The sequence below is a fragment of the Hyperoodon ampullatus genome (genome assembly GCF_949752795.1).
Source record: "Hyperoodon ampullatus genome assembly, chromosome: 6".
Lineage (NCBI taxonomy): Eukaryota > Metazoa > Chordata > Mammalia > Artiodactyla > Ziphiidae > Hyperoodon > Hyperoodon ampullatus.
In genome coordinates this window covers 74933157-74951519 of record NC_136919.1, presented here as the reverse complement: position 1 = coordinate 74951519, position 18363 = coordinate 74933157, and the positions used below count along the sequence as shown (strand labels likewise).

The 18363-nt window shown below is 45.7% G+C and overlaps 1 protein-coding gene across 1 annotated transcript in view; it reads left to right on the top strand.

Moving 5' to 3' along the window:
- Window positions 1–2344: 2344 nt before the first annotated feature.
- DMRT1 (doublesex and mab-3 related transcription factor 1) overlaps window positions 2345–18363 on the top strand; it is a gene marked incomplete at both ends in the record, with an annotated part of 101356 nt that continues 85337 nt past the window's right edge. Inside the window, 2 exons of the mRNA XM_079706715.1 lie at window positions 2345–2683; window positions 5799–5988. Coding sequence (XP_079562841.1) covers window positions 2345–2683; window positions 5799–5988 — 529 coding nt within the window. The remainder of the gene's footprint in view (window positions 2684–5798; window positions 5989–18363) is intronic.

Here is an 18363-nt window from a genome sequence, read left to right as displayed (position 1 = left end):
CTGTTCACCCTGGAGGTCTTCCCACTTTCCTTTTGGATTGTCTCGTGTCTGGTACTTCCTCTATGGTTTGTGAATAAAAACTTGGTTAGGCTATTAACTTCATTACAACATTTTATGTTTTAATATCTTGGTCACACAGTTTCCTAGCCTCAAATTTTCTGTAGGCTTAAGTCCCTCCATCACAGATTCTAGTGAGGGGATGCTCATAAGAAACATGTGTTCCCCTGTAATTTGGGATTTGACAGCTGCTGCTTCTGGCATTGACTTCATTCTCTGAAACTGGACTTGGCTTTGGGGATGATGCAGATTTAGTTAATGTATTAAAATGTAAATATGGAAAAAGAAAAGTAAATAGTAGATAACAGCAATTGGTATGTGTGTTTTAATGAAAGTCTTATGGATATTCCTGAACAAAATAGTGGTTATCATTTAACAAGCTCCAGATTGAGATGAATCGTTGCATCCTGGCCTCTGTCCTAAGTAAAGCTTCGCTGGCTTGATGGGTAGGATATGAGGTACCGTGAAAAGCTAGAAGCTTCTTTAAGAAATAATTTTCAGACTGAGAACACTAATGGAGAAAATCCAGGCTGAGGGAAGAGCCTGTGAGAGGGGCCTCAGAATAAGAATGGGAAAGGCAGGTTAGAGGATTTTCAGTGCTGAAAATGCTAATCTGCTGAAAGAGAGGGTCAACGGGCAACCATTTTGTTGAGAAGCCGAGTGGGGTGGCCAGGATCCTTTGGGGACCTAACCCCTAGGGTTGGGGCCAAGAATTTGGAACCAGAGTACACTGGGGAAAAGCAAGGAGAGTGAGGGAGAGATGTGAGGGCAGCCCCCTTGGCTGGACAATGGCCATTGCAAGGTTAGGGACGTGGCACCGAGCAAAGAGGTTATGTAAAAGGTCAACAAAGGGGTCCTCCAAGCTGGTAAGTAACTATATGAGGCTGAGAAATGCAGAGGGAGATCATTCAAAGTCCTTTTAAGATGCAACCTCGGGTCTTTAACTTTTGTTTTTCACAACAAAAACAACATGGAATGGAAACTATGTATGGAAAACAATACCAATCCACTGCAGGGGGCCAGCTGCTGTGTGCATGGAATATGGAATATACTGGAAGACTAAGAGTCAGTGAGACCAGCTGGACGCTACTGCAGAGATTCAGATGTGAGAAGGGTTGGCCTTAGAGGCACACTTGGGTGTGTAGGAAGAAATGATCAGCAGGCCTTAGGGCTGGATTGGCCGTGCAAGTGCAAAGAGAGAAGACAAACATGGTTGGGGGTGGAGGTGCAGGGAAGGCTGTAAGAGGATTTGGGTTTTTGGAGGAATAATTAAAATGCACAGATCTGAAGTATGGAATGAATTCTGATAAATGTCAACATCCCACCCCCACCCCCACCCGAGGTTTTTAGAAGACCGAGTTTCCAGTGCCTGCAGGTCCTAAGCGAAGTTGCCTCAAAGGCAAGAAGCTGCATGCCCCTGAAGTAAGAAGCAAGAAGGACTGGAACTCCAGATTTGAAAGTTATCTGGAGCCAGCGGGTGGAAATCTTGTGAGCAAACGAGCACAGGTGCAGGAAGAGGTAACTGGAGAACAGAAAGGCCCAGTGTGGGGCGCGCTTAACCCCGCACACTGAGGAGCTTATTTGCTGATATAAGCGCAGAGACTATTCTCAGGCCTTCCACCTCATACTTAATTCTCTTAAATGAGAAAGAAACCACTTTCTGGCGGGCTTCTTTCAAAGTCTGCCCTATCGAGCTTGGAAAATGGCGTCACTGGGGGGAAGGGAGCTGGAGGATCCCACAGGGTGGTCTGCCCCTCCTCCAAGCAGCCCTCACGACTACGATGCACAGCAACCTTCTTGAGCTGGGAAGCCCAGCTTCTTCCGTGCAGCGTGCTAGGGCGGCCCGGCCTGGACACCTCTGAGCGTACAGGGATCACACAATCCCCGAGCACCTCTGCTGCGGGTGTGCGCTTGCAGCGGCTCTGCAGCAATGCCCTCGGTGTTTGCAGCCCGTGCAAGCTTGCACGCAGCGGGAGCTCGGTGCCTAGAATTGGGGGTTGGTGGGCGTGGCCGCGCTCCCTCGCGCCTTCTCCCGCCCAGGCAATCCCGGGAACTTTCTGAAAAGTATCCAAAAGTTCTGCGCCGCGCGCGCGCAAAAAGGGAAAGAAAAAAAAACGGGCACAACCCCCCACCACTCTGGGCGTTGCGAGTCCCGACCTCGCCACTCCAGCTGCACCTCCGGCTACAGCGCGTACGCCTCCTGCGCCTCCTTCTCGGGAGCCTTGCCGTCGGCTGGGTGCTCCCCTTGCAGCCACTAGAGAGTCCCTGCGCATCTCCTTGGGGCACCATGCCCAACGACGACGCACACAGCAAGCCTTCGCCACCGTCGGAGGCCCCGTACGCCCCTGGGGCACCACCGCAGGGCAAGGCCGGGGGCTTCAGCAAAGTGGTCGGGGCGGTGCTCGGGACCGCGGGCGGCGGGGGCAGCGGCGGCTCAGGCTCGGGGGCGTCGGGCGTGGGCGCCGCCGCGAGCAATAAGTCCCCGCGGCTGCCCAAGTGCGCGCGGTGCAGGAACCACGGCTACGCGTCGCCGCTCAAGGGCCACAAACGCTTCTGCATGTGGCGGTACTGCGAGTGCAAGAAATGCAACCTGATCGCAGAGAGACAGCGCGTGATGGCCGCGCAGGTGAGTGCGGGCGCCCTGGAACCGGGGTTCAGCCCGAACTTTTTGGGTAAAGCCCCTCGGACCAGGCGGACGCCACGCGGGGCGCGGGTTCGGGAAGAAGGCGGCGGTGCTTCCCGACAGCCGCGGCGCGCTCGGGGCCCGGGCTCCCAGCCACGTGCGGACGCCGCTCTCGGAGGGCCGGACTCCTCTCCGATCCCGCAGATTGAGCAGGGAGGTGCGGGTTTACTCTGCTCCGGCGGCTCCGGATCCTTGACCCCTCCCTCCAGCAGGAGTTGTGGGGTTCGCCTCCTCGTGGGTCTCGGCGGTCCCGAGGGTCCCGAGGATCCTCAGGATGTCTGATTTCCCTTTAAGAGCTGAGAGTTGCGGGGTTCGCACTGCTGGGGAAGGCTCCCCGGGATCTTCGACCCCGCTTCTGGCAGAGAGTTTCGCGGTTTGCGCCTTCGGGGGTCCCCGGGATCTCTGACCTCGCTCTCTGAGCAGAGTTGGGGGGTTGCCCCCTCGTGGTTCAGTGGGATCCCTGACTCCGCCTCGAGCAGGGAGGTGCGCTTATATTAGGGAGGGTGCCCGCCCTGGCTACTGGTTAGGGCGAAGCGGAGACCCAGCTGGCTGCTGCTTATCCGCAAAACGCGTCGAGAGGCTTTGTTTTTCTGGAAAAGGCGCTGTAACGGACGCCAGCGTGGCGTGGTCCTCGTTGTGCTCTTGACGCACTTTTCGTATTCGCCCCGGTGGATCCAGGTTGAGTGTCTCAGCCATTTTGAGCACTACGGAAATTTCATTAGCCTTTTAAAATTTGCTGTCTCCACCGAAGTTATTAAAGTACAAATTACTTTGAGTGTGTTTTAAAACACACCTAAGAATTTTTAAAAATCTACGCAGAGGAGTAGATGCAAGAGTTTGAGGTTTTGTCTACCGTTCATGGAGTGTGTTAGTTTTTTAAAGCGTCCTAAGCTGGGCAGTAATTTAGCACCTTCACGGAAATAGTTAGCGTCGTTGGTATCCTAAAATGATTTTTAGAAGAGAATAATATACATTCTTTCCCGTTAAAGGTTGTTTCATCCTTTTAAAACAGTTCATTTAAAATGAAAAGTTACCAAAGAAATGTTTACTGGGTGCTACTTTCGGTTAGGAATGGGTAAATACCCCCCATTGAAAATGATTTAGGTAAGATCCTTGAACAGGAGTGCACAAATGCTTAGAGATTATACTTTTTATGTACAGCCAATTTTGAAATGTTTTAAACTAGATATATTTTGGCGTCACAGATTGCGAGTGCACTCATGGAAATATAGGTTGTTTTACTGAGTTTCTTTATAGACTTTTATCTTAATCTGTAATGGATGAAAAGAATACACTGAGTGTAGCATTAAAATGAATCACAATGAGTTTACTGAAAAAAAACTTATGGACATTTAAATTGTATTTGTAGGTAGAAAAGTTTTCTGAACATTTAGCTGTTGGCTTTAATATTTAGTATGGAGAGTATGCTTGGGAGGGGAATTGTCCTCAAAATGTAATAAAAATATATATCCAAGTAGGGCCATTAATTTTGAATAAGCTGTATTAGTAGGCATAGTAACTTGGAAGGAGGATGTTTGCTTTGTTAAAAACAAAAGCAACTCAAGATTACTTTTATAGTATGAAACTTCACTATTTTCCACACCAGAAGGCTTGTGCTGTGCTGAATGAAATCCTTTAACATTCATGTAACAGGCATTTTTAGTCATTCTAAAATAGTTTGAAATTGATCTTAGATCTGACTCTAAAACAATTGCATTTCAAATCAATTGCCCCACCTTCCCCATTTAAATAACATTTCCTAAGAACGCTTGAAAGGTCTTTGTAAAAGTGTTTTAAGTTTATGGACTATGTACTACCCAGTATGTTTTGTGCATGCATGGGATTCGTGTAAACCAGGGTATAAGTTTGCATTGACATACTTCACAAGTTCATGGGTATTCTTTTAAAAAATTTGTGGTCAAATCTTTAATATTCTGTTCCTAAACTTCTTGGTTAATAAGAGAAAATTCAAGAATTAAGCTTAATTATTTAATCTTAATTGATTGTTCAAGGATATTTTTAAAGTTGAAGACTCCTCTTGTTATGAGTCAAATTACTTCCAAATTAATCATTTTTCTAAATTTGGACTACGGTATTCCTAAGACAATGTGTAAATTGTAGTTGTGTTTCTGGTTTACCATTTTGACGTCAACTTTTGGCTTGTATTTGGGCCTCTGAGGTACAGGTGCTTCCCTTTCTCATTTCATTATTACCAATGGTCAGTTTCAACAGAAAGTCTCCATTTTTGTTATTTGTAGTAAGCCACAATACAATTTATTTTCTTGACACCTCTTTTTTTCAACCTTAAACAACGTTATTTAAAAGAAGAGGGACCATGAGGAGTGTCTTAGGTATGCTGAGTCCTTTCCAGCCCCCACTTGCATCTCCTTCCCTCCTGCCTGAAATATGGCACGTGTCCTCTCTCTTTCTCTCCACCTCCAGCCTCTCTCTCCTGAGACTTCAGCGCCATATTCCAGCCCCCTTTTCCCCATCACTTCTGTATGTGCTCCCTTCCCCACAGAGAACAGGATCCGTGTATGCCTGTCCTGTGGTGTTTACCACGTTTTGTCTTGAGTTGCAGTTGCATGTTTGCCTGTTTCCTGCTTCTCCTTTTAAGCAGTGAGTACCTTGGGATCTAATCTAACCTTACTGTATCTTGCTGGTCGCTGTTCCCGGTACAGCAGCCTTGGACACATCTGTGGAAGGGAAGAGTGAGTGACCCCATTCTCCTTCCTTCCTAGTCTCTCAGTGCTGGCTTCTCCTCACGTTGAATGCCTCTGCTGACTCCGCAGCTTCTCCTCATCCAGCCTTTCCCACTGCTCTACATACTCACTTGTTTAAGGGACATTTTTGGAGTGCTTTTACTGTGGGCCAGGGACTCTGGATGGAAACCATTTCTCAGCTTTGGCTGCATCTCAGAGTTACCTGGGTAGCTTTAAAAAGCAAGGAGGGATTCTCAGGCCTCACCCTGGGGTGGGTGGGGCTTCTGTGGCTTTGGCAAAGCTGCACTGAATGACTCTCGAGTGCTGGAGGGTGACCCACTGCCCTGTGCTTCCAGGTGGCCCTGAGACGGCAGCAGGCCCAGGAGGAGGAATTGGGCATCAGCTACCCCATCCCGCTGCCCAGAGCGGCCGAGCTGCTCGTCAAGAGTGAGAATGACGGCAGCACCCCATGCCTGATGACTGAGGGCAGCAGCCCCTCGCAGCCCCCGCCGGCCAGCACCCCGACCGCGACCGCGGCAGCGGCAGGTAAGCCTGTGGCTGGGATGGAGGGATGAAAGGCGTGGCCACAGAAACAGAGTCTCGGGAAGGTCCTGAGCCCCAGAGCACATTCAGAGCTTAGAGGTTTCTTAAAAGATCCTCCCTTCTGAAGGTCTGTTTTTGACGGCCTCACAAAGGAGGTGGGCCTGAATTCTAAAACCAGAAGTTTGACGGCTTCACTTTTCTGTTGGTTATTTGTCAAGGCTGAATCTGGGCAGAGTCAGAATCCCAGAGAAGTGAGAGTCCAGATTTCATCTCAGTCAGCCCCTTCCATTTGTGGGTCCTCTTGGTGGGAGCTAAAGATCCTTGTTTCCTAGAATGAAAGTCCATTTCTCTGGAAGGGACTGAAGTCCATTTGGGGAGAGTGTCTAAAAAAGCCAAATCCTATGTGTCAGCTATCAGTGGATACTGGAATTGAGGCAAGGCGTGTCCATTGGCTTAAATTCTCTCCCAGGTACTAAGATTATACCAGGGGCTGCATGTATGCTGATTCATTTCATTTCATTCTTAGAAGAAGGAAGTACTAATCCTATTTTATACCATGGGAAAATTGAGGTATAAAAATTTTCAGTGACTGGCTACATCTGAAGAACTAGAAAGTATCTGAATTGGTTCATCTGTCTTCAAAACTCACTATGCTTACTGCACTGGGTCTCCAAATTACCTCAAGAATTATGGTATTCTAGAGCTGCACTTTCCAGTATGGAAATCCTTAGCCACATTTGGCTATTTAAGTTGATTACAGTGAAATAAAATTAAAATATTAATCGAAAGAAGATATACAAATGGTCAAGAGCCCAAGGAAAGATGCTTGATATCATTAGTCATTAGAGAAATGCAAATCAAAACTATAATGAGATATCACCTCACACCCATTAGGATGACTACTATAAAAAAAAACAGAAAATAACAATATTGGTGAGGGTGTGGAGAAATTGGTGAGGGTGTGGAGAAATTGGAACTTTTGTGCATGGTTGGTGGGAATGTAAAATGGTACAGCTGCTATGGAAAACAGTATGGTGGTTTCTCAAAAATTGAAAATAGAATTATCACATGATCCAGCCATTCCACTTCTGAGTACGTACCCAAAAGAATTGAAAACAGCGTCTTAAAGAGATATTTGTATATCCATGTTCATAGCAGCATTATTCACAATGACTAAAATGTGGAAGCAACTCAAGTGTCCACTGACAGATGAATGGTAAGCAAAATGTGGTAAAAAATTACTTAGCCTTGAAAAGGAGGGAAATTTTGACACATGCTACAGTGTGGATGAACCTTGAGGACATTATGCTAAGTGAAACAAGCCAGTCACAGAAACACAAATACTGTATGATTCCACTCATACTTAGAGTAGTCAAAATCAGAGAGACAGAAGGTAGAATGGTGATTGTCAGGGGCTGGGGGCAGGGGGGAATAGAGAGTTATTGTTTAATGAGTATAGGGTTTCAGTTTTACAAGAGGGAAAGTGCTATGGAGATGGATGGTGGTGATGGTTGCACAACATTACGAATGTAGTTCATGCCACTGAGCTGTGCACTTAAAGATGGTTAAGATGGTAAATTTCATGTTGTGTGTATTTTAAACACAATAAAACATAAAATTAAAAAATTTAGGGCTTCCCTGGTGGCGCAGTGGTTGAAAGTCCGCCTGCCGATGCAGGAGACACGGGTTTGTGCCCCGGTCTGGGAAGATCCCACATGCCGCGGAGCGGCTGGGCCCGTGAGCCATGGCCGCTGAGCCTGCACGTCCGGAGCCTGTGCTCCACAACGGGAGAGGCCACAGCGGTGAAAGGCCCGTGTACCGAAAAAAAAAAATTAAACATTTAATTCCTCAGTTGCACTAACCGTATTTCAGGTGCTCAACAGGCACATATATAGCTAAGGCCTGCCATATTGGCAAGTGCGCATTTCCTTTTCTCACAAAGTTCTATTTAATGACAGTGGTCTAGAATGCAGGGGCTCTAAGAAATCCACCAGACAAAGATCTGTGACATCCTGTTGGCAAATGAAGACATATATTTCATATTAAACACATGTGCCGAGGTTCACAGAATCTTTTGAGCCTTCTAAGCCTCCATGAAATGGAGCCTTGCAGTGCGGTTCCTCTTAAGTAAGCTTTTCATGAGTTACTCAGTTTGCTGCGCTTAACCACCAGGCTAAAGTTGTCAGCTGCCTAGCTGTCATTTAACTAGCTGTGCAACTTTAGACAAGTCACTTTAGCTCTCTGGTCTTATTGTTTCCTCTTCTCAAAAATGAGGGATAAGGTCTTTGAGGCTTTTGAAGATTCTAGGAGCCTTGACCATTATAAAGAAGAAGGTTAGCGGGCACCAAAGAAGGCAGGTGAGAGATAGGCTTGTAATCTCTGCTGCAGGTCGGTGTGTCTGTGTATCTGTCCCTGTGTGTGTTACTGGGGCTACAGATTCTGTAGCTAACAAAGGGAATGGTATTATTTTCTTTTTTTTTTAGCTCAGTTGCTCATAATATATATTTACAGCAGTTTCTAAACTTTCCTTTTCTTAAGAAGGAAGGAGTATATCTGTCAGAAGCTGTGTGTAAGGTTAATTACCAAATACTACCAGGTCAGGGCAGACCTGGTGGATTCAGCTGGAGGGACTGATAGGGGATGTTCCAGAGGAGTAAAGAGGGGAGTAACTCATTTGATGTTCACACACATCTTATAAAGTAGGAATTATTATTCCTGTTTACAGATAAGGAAGCCAGTGGTAAGGAAACTGCCCCAGAATAAAGCTGAATTAAGCTGGGATTCAGCCTAGGTCTGTCTGGTCCTAAAGCCCATGAATTTCTTCACCTGCCTGTGAAGTGAGGCTGTGGGAATAGTTGCCGTGTTTCCTTGGAAAATGGACAGTTACAATTAGAGGTTATGGTTTAATCCTCAGAAGGGATTTAGGGCTGATGGGCAAATAGGAACACTCTTAGGGGCAGCGCCATTCTTGACTGGCATGGAAGGTTGCAGCCACTGGTCTTCACGGGGAGAAATGCAGGGACAGGCCCGTGATGGATAAATGTCAATGCTGGTCATTTGGTAGGGAACCGCAGGTGAACTTGGTGTAGCCTGCTGTCCCGCATTGCACCTCAGTGGAAGGGGTGTCAGAGTTTGATAGCAGACCCCAAGATAGCGAAGCCTTAGAGAAGGATATCAGGCTAGATGGAGTTCAGAATGACCAAGAAGTTCTCACAGGGCATTTCGGAGTGGTGATAGGGAAAGTTACAAAGGGAAGCATGATAGAAAGTTCAGGGTCAAGGAGGATGTGACCAGATTCCCTTCTTTGCTTCTGGAGCTGATAGACCTTGGAGTCATTTTGGAGCCTTGAACCAACACTCCAAGGGAGCGGAGTGTGGAAGCCAGCAGTATGTGTCGCTCCTGTGCTCACGTATGGGCAGGGAGGCTACACCTGCCCAAGAAAGATGGGCCAGCTCATCTTGGTGGGGCAGGAGCCTCATCCATCATCATTACTCAGGACTTCCACCAAAGCTCTTGAGTTGGGATCATTAACTTCCGGAGTGGGCTGGGACTTGAACACGAGAAAAACAGAAATGCCAGTAGAATTAAACTGTGTAATGTAAAGAGGGAGAAAAACAGAAAGGGCAGTGAAAGGGAGGGAGGGAGGGGGGGAAGACAAGGGGAGAGAGAGAGAAGCAGTGACAAGACAGATTGACTAAGGAGTGTTCCTCAGGGGCTTCCCAGGTGGCGCAGTGGTTGAGAGTCCGCCTGCCGATGCAGGGGACACGGGTTCGTGCCCCGGTCCGCGAAGATTCCACGTGCCGCGGAGCGGCTGGACCCGTGAGCCATGGCCGCCGCGCCTGCGCGTCTGGAGCCGCCCGTGAGCCATGGCCGCTGCGCCTGCGCGTCCGGAGCCGCCCGTGAGCCATGACCGCTGCGCCTGCGCGTCCGGAGCCTGTGCTCCATAACGGGAGAGGCCACAACAGTGAGGGGCCCGTGTACCGCAAAAAAAAAAAAAAAAGAGTATTGCTCACATTTTATGCAGCACAGTGGACCCAACTTCCTGCATAGTGTGCTGCTAACAAATATGTAGCTTGTATTAAATTTCCAGAGATAAGGATTTCTTTAAAATAAAATTGAACTTTATGCAGGTAAACGGTAAACATTTATAGAGTACAAAACATATTCAACGAATATATTCCAATCCCAACCTGTAGGGTCTTCTCTTTGTTATCCCAGGATTGATTACAAGCTGCATGTGCAAGCTTGTGTGTCTGTTTTATCGTTTTCATACGTGTGTCTGTGTATATGTAATTTATATATTTAACATAATGGGAGTGTATTATTCCCACTCGTGTGTAGTTGTTAATTTTTTCATTTAAAACTGAAATTTTTTAATGGCCTAGTGTTCCATTATATCGATGTGGAAGGCTTGGATTTGCAGTTACCTCGTGAGAGGTGAACGTTGTAGCAGTTGTCATGGGATCGTGCAGCCCACCCACCTGGCTTCCACGGGGGCGGGTTGCTCACCTTCTCTTTCACATACCTGATGTGGAGTGTCTGCAAGGGCAGTGGTTTAGTGAAATCCAGCAGATGTTTATGGCCTTGAGGCTTCTTCGTTATCTCCTTTTGGCTCCTGAAAGTGCCAGAAGTGAGAGTGAGAAATGCCTGGGAATTATTGCTGAGCTCACTGGCTGAGTTCTAAGGCCACTGTGAAGGAACTTGGGTTTACCAAGCTGTTGTCTGATCTCTTGGAGAGCTGGTCCCTCTGAGTAGGATAACACCTTAGAAGAAAGTCTCTACGATCCTTAGCCAAAGATTGGCCAAGATGGATCGAAACACTGCCTGACAATTCCTCCCACCATGGGTATAAAATATTTTTGTTGTTATTTTCATCTCGGATTGAGGGTGTTACTGTGAAGGAACAACCTTTTGAAGAAATGCCCTATTCATTGCTGTCTCTTATACTGGCAGGATCAGATATGCTAACAGGTGCTCTATCGATTAGCAAATGGTTTCTTCCCAGCCATTTTGGGTCGCCTCGAAAAAAGGGTGAGCACTTTCGGTTATAAATGACAGTGAATTCATAGCAACTTCAGCATTACTTCTGTGGTTTTACTTTTTAAATTTTAGCTTCCTAGATATATATTTTTTATTTTGAAAGTTATCAACTGACTTAAAAAATCTCACAGGCATTCCTCTTTGAAATTTGGGCTCCTCGTTTTATTTTTATATTCTGCTTTTCCTTCAGCCTCCTATGCAGCAAGTAGAATGCCATTTTATCCAGTGCTTGCGCTGAGGTCCGCATAGTTCTCTGCCTCTCCTTTTCTGTGCAGGGCTGTCAGATGAAGGGCTGCATTGTAGAGAATTCGGTTCTGCATACGTGTCCTTTGTAAGTAAGGACCTGAATGTTCTCCTGGGGCCTCCCTTCTGGAGCACCCTGGGCTTCCACACACACTCACGTTCGCACTTCTCCACATCAAGCCGCCTCCTGCCATCTCAGGCCTCCCCCCAGTGCCCACGGCCTGCTTTCACTCACCTTTCCCCCGTTGGAAGGGTCAGCCAGGTCTGCATCTGATAATGGCGGGACCCCCTCCTTCACTTCTCTTCTTTAGCAGTAATTCCACTTCAGCACAGAGAGAGAGCTCATGCCGGTAGGGCACACACGCCGTCCTGGTTATATGCCTTCGAAGGGCTTAAGTGCTTTACAAACGTGCAGTGTGGTAGTTTGAAAATGGAATAATGTCCCCATGCAGTTTTTACCAGTAAGAAATGTGACTGAGGAGCTAACGATTGAATATGTTGAATTAAGTTTCTTAAAAATAAACTTTATTCATTGGAGAAGTTACAGATTTACAGCAAAATTGAGAGGAAGGTATGGAGATTTCCCATACACCCCTGCTTGCACACATGCACACCTCCCCCATTATCAGCATCCCCCACCAGAGGTACATTTGTTACAACTGATGACCCACATGGACACAGCGTAATCACCCAGAGTCCATAGTTTACATTAGGGTTCACTGTTGGCGTTGTACATTCTGTGAGCTTAGAGAAATTAATGATGACGTGTGTCCATCATTATAGTAGCACACAGAGTAGTTTTGCTGCCCTAGCATCTTCTGTGGAGTTATTTAAATTTGAAATATTTCCATTTTTATCTTTGCAGTTTTCCATGTTGTACAGAAAGAAGCGTTTTAAATGAAACACCAAAACATTTTATCCAGGTTAGTTTGAGAATTGATATTTGGAGGATTCTGGCTACTTACATGAGATGAGCTCCATTTGATTTTAGACAGAGCTCTCAATTTCAAGTAGAATAGAGGATGTGGAGATTAGGTTTAAAAAGGCCTTCAGATAAAAACATTCCCCAATTTTACGTTCAGAGTCAAAGAAATTTCCAGGATGTTTAACAAAACAAATCTCCTTAAACTGAAGCAAGAGTTGGAGGCTTGAATGAAAGGAAACGCTTAAGATTAATAGTACTGACCATTTTGATAGCTTAGTGCTTTAAATAGTGTCTCAGTCAATTTTATTTATTCCAAGGGAAGTCTCTGCTTATGTTTCAAATATAGCAGTTAACCGACCTGATAGAAATTCTCTGTAGACAGTATTTCTGTAAAGAAGTTAAAACGACAAAGTACGTAGGAAGTAGCCTACTGGTCTACCTTGGCTAGAAAGGAAATTTGGAAAACATCCAGACCCACCAAAAAAGGTAAATACAGGGTTTAAAGTCACAAATTAGTTTTTTTAAATTGAAGTATAGTTGACTTACAATATATGTATGTATGTATGTATGTATTTATTTATTTTGGCTGCTTTGGGCCTTCGTTGCTGTGCATGGGCTTTCTCTACTTGTGGCGAGCGGGGACTACTCTTCGTTGTGGTGCACGGGCTTCTCATTGCAGTGGCTTCTCTTGTTGTGGAGCACGGGCTCTAGGCGCATGGGCTTCAGTAGTTGTGGCTCACAGGCTCCATAGCACAGGCTCAGTAGTTGTGGCACATGGGCCCAGTTGCTCCGCGGCATGTGGGATCTTCCAGACCAGGACTTGAACCTGTGTCCCCTGCATTGGCAGGCGGTTTCCTAAGCACTGCACCACCAGGGAAGCCCTTGACTTACAATATTATTAATTTCAGGTGTACAACATGTTTTTATAGATTATACTCCATGTAAAGTTATTACAAAATAATGGCTATATTTTCCTGTGCTGTACAATAACAAGTTAGTTTTATAACAGCATATGTAAAAGACAAAGAAACATTTGATTGGTTTACACTGCTGTCTGCTTTGTGAAAGTGTAATCTTAAGGGCAGGGTTTGCATTTTTTATTCATCATGTACTCATGTGCATAGTACAGTACCTGGCTTTGTAGCATGTGGTCAGTAAACCTTTGCTGAATAAATGAATAGTGATGGTTAAATTTGAAGTTGTGTTTTAAAACACTTGTTAGTGATCATGAACCCACTTGCAGATATCAGAGTAAAATAATTGATGTTCAATATGCATTTTTTGTGATATTTTTTAAATGTATCTGAATTTTTTAAATGACTAAAAATTCAAACGTAGTTTAACAGCCTAGGCTGAAATTCATATACTATACACTTCATCTACTTAAAGTGTACAATTCAGTGTTTTCTGGTAAATTCACAGAGCTGTGCCACCGTCCCTGGAATCTAGTTGTGGAACATTTTTATCTCCTCCTAAAAGAAACTCTGTACCATTAGTAGTCACCCTCCATCTGCTCCCACACTGGGGTCATAGGCGACCTCTTTAACTTAGCCTCAGGTTTGCAAGGTTTACCCCTGTTGTAGTATGTATTTATTATTCCTTTCTTAAAACTAAATAATATTCCATTATATGGATAAATCATATTTTGGTTTTTTTTCAGATGATGGACTTTTGGGTTACTTATGCTTTTTGGCTATTATGAGTAATGCTTCCATCACATTTTTGTACCAGTTTTTATATGAATATATGTTTTATTCTCTTGGGTATATATTAAAGAGTGGAATTGCTGAGTCATACAGTAACACTATGTTTAACCTTTTGAGGAACTGTCACAGTATTTTCCAAAGAGGCTGCGCTATTTTACTACATTCCCACCAGCAGTGTGTGAGGGCTCCAGAAGATTCCTACTGAAATTTTTTAGAATTAAAAGGTAAGGTGCCTTCATGCTGTGAAGTTTTTTAAAATTGAACAATAAGATGCCTTCATCCTGGCAAACACTAAAGATATAAAACCCAATCAGTGTCTCTTTGATGACCAGAAGTTTAGATCATGGAGGATTTTCTAGGTTTGCATTTTATTATCACTAGAAATATGATAATATTCAGTCTTTTAAAAATTTCCTCTTTTCCCTCATTATCACCTATACTTTGTAGTGAAAGGAATAGTGTTTGAGGAATTAAACCATAGAGGGACCTGGTGACAGATTTTCTTTGTTGTGTTTTTGGCCCATAGAAACATTGGTTTGTTTCTCAAGGGCTTAAGCAACTTTTTAGACCTTGGGTGATAAGCATTTCCTCAGAACAAGGGAGAAAGAATTATCTTGCCCTAGAAACTTGGCAAGAATAATTTTTATCTTTGGATTTCTGAAAATGGAAAACCGCCGTCACTCCCGTGGAAAGTAGAAGAGAACACCCGCGAGCTGATGAGAATAGACAGCTGTTCTTCACATTGCCAGTTGGAAGAGGGTAGTTCATAGACTGTCTCAGAATTTACTGCCATAGTTATTCATAGCATTGGAAAACTTTTTTTTTTTTTTTTTTTTTTTTTTTTTGCAGTACGCGGGCCTCTCACTGTTGTGGCCTCTCCTGTTGCGGAGCACAGGCTCTGGATGCGCAGGCTCAGAGGCCATGGCTCACGGGCCCAGCCGCTCCGTGGCACGTGGGATCTTCCTGGACCGAGGCATGAACCCATGTCCCCCGCATCGGCAGGTGGACTCTCAACCACTGCGCCACCAGGGAAGCCCTGGAAAACTTTTATAGGTGGTGGGTGACACTAGGTGTCATTGTAGTGCTGTACAGCCTTGTGTTTGCTGCCGTTGGAGACTTTTGCAATGTCAGAAGGCTCATGTGTGTCACCAGTTTCTCTTGCCTGCTGCACTGTGTGCCCCTGGAGTCCTTGACCCTTGGGTTCCTGGTTATCTGCTGGTTCAGGGATCCTGTCCATCGACGACCCCCTCAGCCACCCACTACTCTTTGAATCTCGTGGATGCCCTTCTGTCCTATCTGTTGTTTTATTAACTATCTTATTTTTAAAAGATTTTATTGTGGTATAATATACCTAACATCAAATGGACCATTTTCACCGTTTTTCAGTGTACAGCTCAGTGGCATTAAGTACCTTCACAGTGTTGTGCAGCCATCACCACCATCCATCTCCGGGACTTGTTTCATCTTCCCAAACTGAAACACTGAACCCACTGAGTGAGAACTCCCCACTCTCTCCCTCTCATTAACTTTTGACTAAGGACAGCCTCTTCTGCTAACCCGCCTTTCTTGGCCTTCGGAATCACCTGTAGACTCACACGAGATGATTCCTTTTACCTCATCAACATCTGTTTTTTTCCTCTTACTTCTTCCCCCAGGCCCGCAATGTTTGCTTCATTGCTGACTTCTCTCTTTGTTCTATAGGCTAGTCGAATGTGTGCCTCTGGGGTAATGAGGACTCTGAAGTTGCTTAAAGGGCTGAGATTAGTAGGGAAGGGGGCCCAGGGTAAGGCCAGCTGCCACCTGATGTGGGATACTGTGAATTCTGTACCTCTGCCAGGTGACCTGGACTCCGAGCCTAGGAGTGCTCTGTGTTGTGCCATGAAGCCAAGGGAGCGGAGTGAGGGTACCTCTGGGCCCCCTGGGGCTCTGGCTGCTGTCTCACTGGTTCTTGACTTGTCAGCGTTCCTTTTTTTTTTTGCCTTGGTCACAAGCAACTCTGTAAGTGCAGGTCTGAATTTCTGTCTCAGCCTCAAGGTGTCTTACTCTTCAACTTATAAAAAAATTCCCCTAAGAAAATTCACATAAATATTGTGCCCTGTTGCTGAACCAGATTACACTGCAAACCCAGTTTCCTCTGGTCTCTTATGTCTGTTCGTAGACTTCACAATCACTAACCCAGTCTTAGTGTACGGTACCACTGAGCATGCATTTCAGAAAAAATGCACAAGAAACTCTTAAAGTAGACTATAAACAGCTGGTTTGTAGTCAGAAGAAGGTATTGATTCAGTATTCTAGTAATAGCACATTTTCTGATGTTTATTGCCAGTGAGAGTTCTCGGGTATTGCTTCAGCCACCCAGTGTCAGCTCCGTCCAGTGTATACTAACAGCTGAGTCTTCGGTATTGATCTCAGCACTTATAAAACTACTCCCTATTTTTACATCACCCTTTATCTCTGATCCTGAGGTTGGGGAGTTTATCTGAAATACAGTATATACGTTAATTCAGGGAAGCAGATTGGATTCATCAAACACTAATAACTGTTTGCTGAACTGAGTTGAATTCATCTTTGCTGGTGAGTCTGCTGTCTGGGCCAGAGTCCCTCCCTCCCTTTTTCCCTTTCTTCTATCTGTGTTTCTATTTTATTTTTCATGTATTCAACAAATATTCGTTGTGTGACTGCATTGGGTCAGACCTTTTTCCAGGCATGAGGTATACAGCAGTGCCTAAAACGTCTGTCTCGTGGATCTTACATGTCCAACAGGGGAGGCAGTGGATAATCAGGTACACCAGTGAGTGAGCAAGATGCTTTCAGAAAGTGATGAGCACTGTGGAGACAGAGTGATAAGATACATGTTCTGGAGGGGTCGCGGCTGTTGACATGGTGGTTAGGGAAAGAGGGCCTCTCTAAGGAGATTAAATCCGAGCTAGTTCCAAGGGACAATGAACCATTTTAGTCAAGGTCTGGGGGAAGAGCCTTCCAGGCAGGAGGCGCAGCAAGGTGAGACAGTGCTTAGAGCAGGAAGCAGACCAGTGTGATCGGTGCTGTGAGCAAGGGTGACATCACTGGGGGCTGCGACTTGCTGCCTTGCAGGCCAGGGAAGGAGTTGGAATTTTATGGTGAGGGCGACGGGAAGTCATTGGAGTGTTGAAGCAGTGAATACTGTGATCTGATTTACTCTCTTCCAATGTCTCTGCTGCTGTGTGGAGTGTAGTTTCAAGGGGGAGCAAAGCAAAGACCATGCAGTTGCCCAGGCAGAGGGGTGCTGCTTGCACTGGGGTGGTGACAGTAGAGACGGAAAGAAATGGTAGGACAGGAGGTCTATTTTAAGGTAATTTTGGTAGATGGTGTCCACGGCACTTCCTTCAGAGAGCTGCTGCCACGGCATTGCCAGTGCTAGGTTACCATGGGGGCTTTACCAGTCTGAAAGGTAAAGCGCTGTACGTGGGTGCGGTCAGCAGAACAATGGCCCCCAGAGAGGGCTACACCCTGGCTCCTGGGGCCTGTGAAGGTGTTACCTTCGTGGCAAAAGGGACTTTGCAGATGTGATGAAGTCAGGGATCTGGAGGTGGGGAGGTGATCCTGGATTCCACGTGGGCCCATTCTAATGACCTGAATCCTTGGACATGGAGAACCTTCCCCAGAGATGTCACAACAGAAGATGCTGGGAAGTTTCAAAGCTGGAAAAAGACTTGAGCGCTGTTGCTGGCTTCGAAGATGGAGGAAGGGGGTGCTGAGGCAAAGATTTCAGGAGTTCTCTAGAAGCTTGGAACAGCCCTCTGCCCAGTTAGCACCTTGATTTTAGCCTGGAGAGACCTGGGTCAGACGATGGGCCAACAAAACTGTAAGATAATAAATTTGCATTGTTTCAAGCTGCTAGATTTATGGCAATTTGTCATACAGCAATAGAAAACAAATATGGTTGATATAGTTTGTAATCCCCTTTTCCTTTGTTAGTGAGACAGAAATCTTTTAATACGTTAAAGGACCATTTATGTTTTTTCTGTGAGCCATCTGTGTGTGTCCTTTGCTCATTTTTTTTATTGAATCCCCTCCCCCTATCTTGAAGTCCCTTATTTACTGTGGAGATTGGCCCTTTGTGATATGATCTGCAGTTTCCCCCCACTATTTGGTATTTCAAGCCAGGAGTCTAGCTGAGACTAGCTGGGGCCAGACTGCAGAGGCCAGGAGCCCGAGGACTGGCCCTGGTCACTGTCCTCTGTGGACAGGCGGAGGAGCCTATGGCTTGTCTGGTCCCCCATCAGCAGACCAGAGCCAAGTGGACCTGACATGTTCTTCACACTCTTCCAACCTCTGTCCTCATTCCAGTATAACCGTGGGCAGAGCTCAGGTTAAGCTAATGGCCTCAGTGATTGAACCATTTCACACTCATGTCTGGTGCTGTGGTCTAGAGGTTCCAGTATTACTGTTTGGTGTATGATAAGCCAGCTGAGGAATGGGATA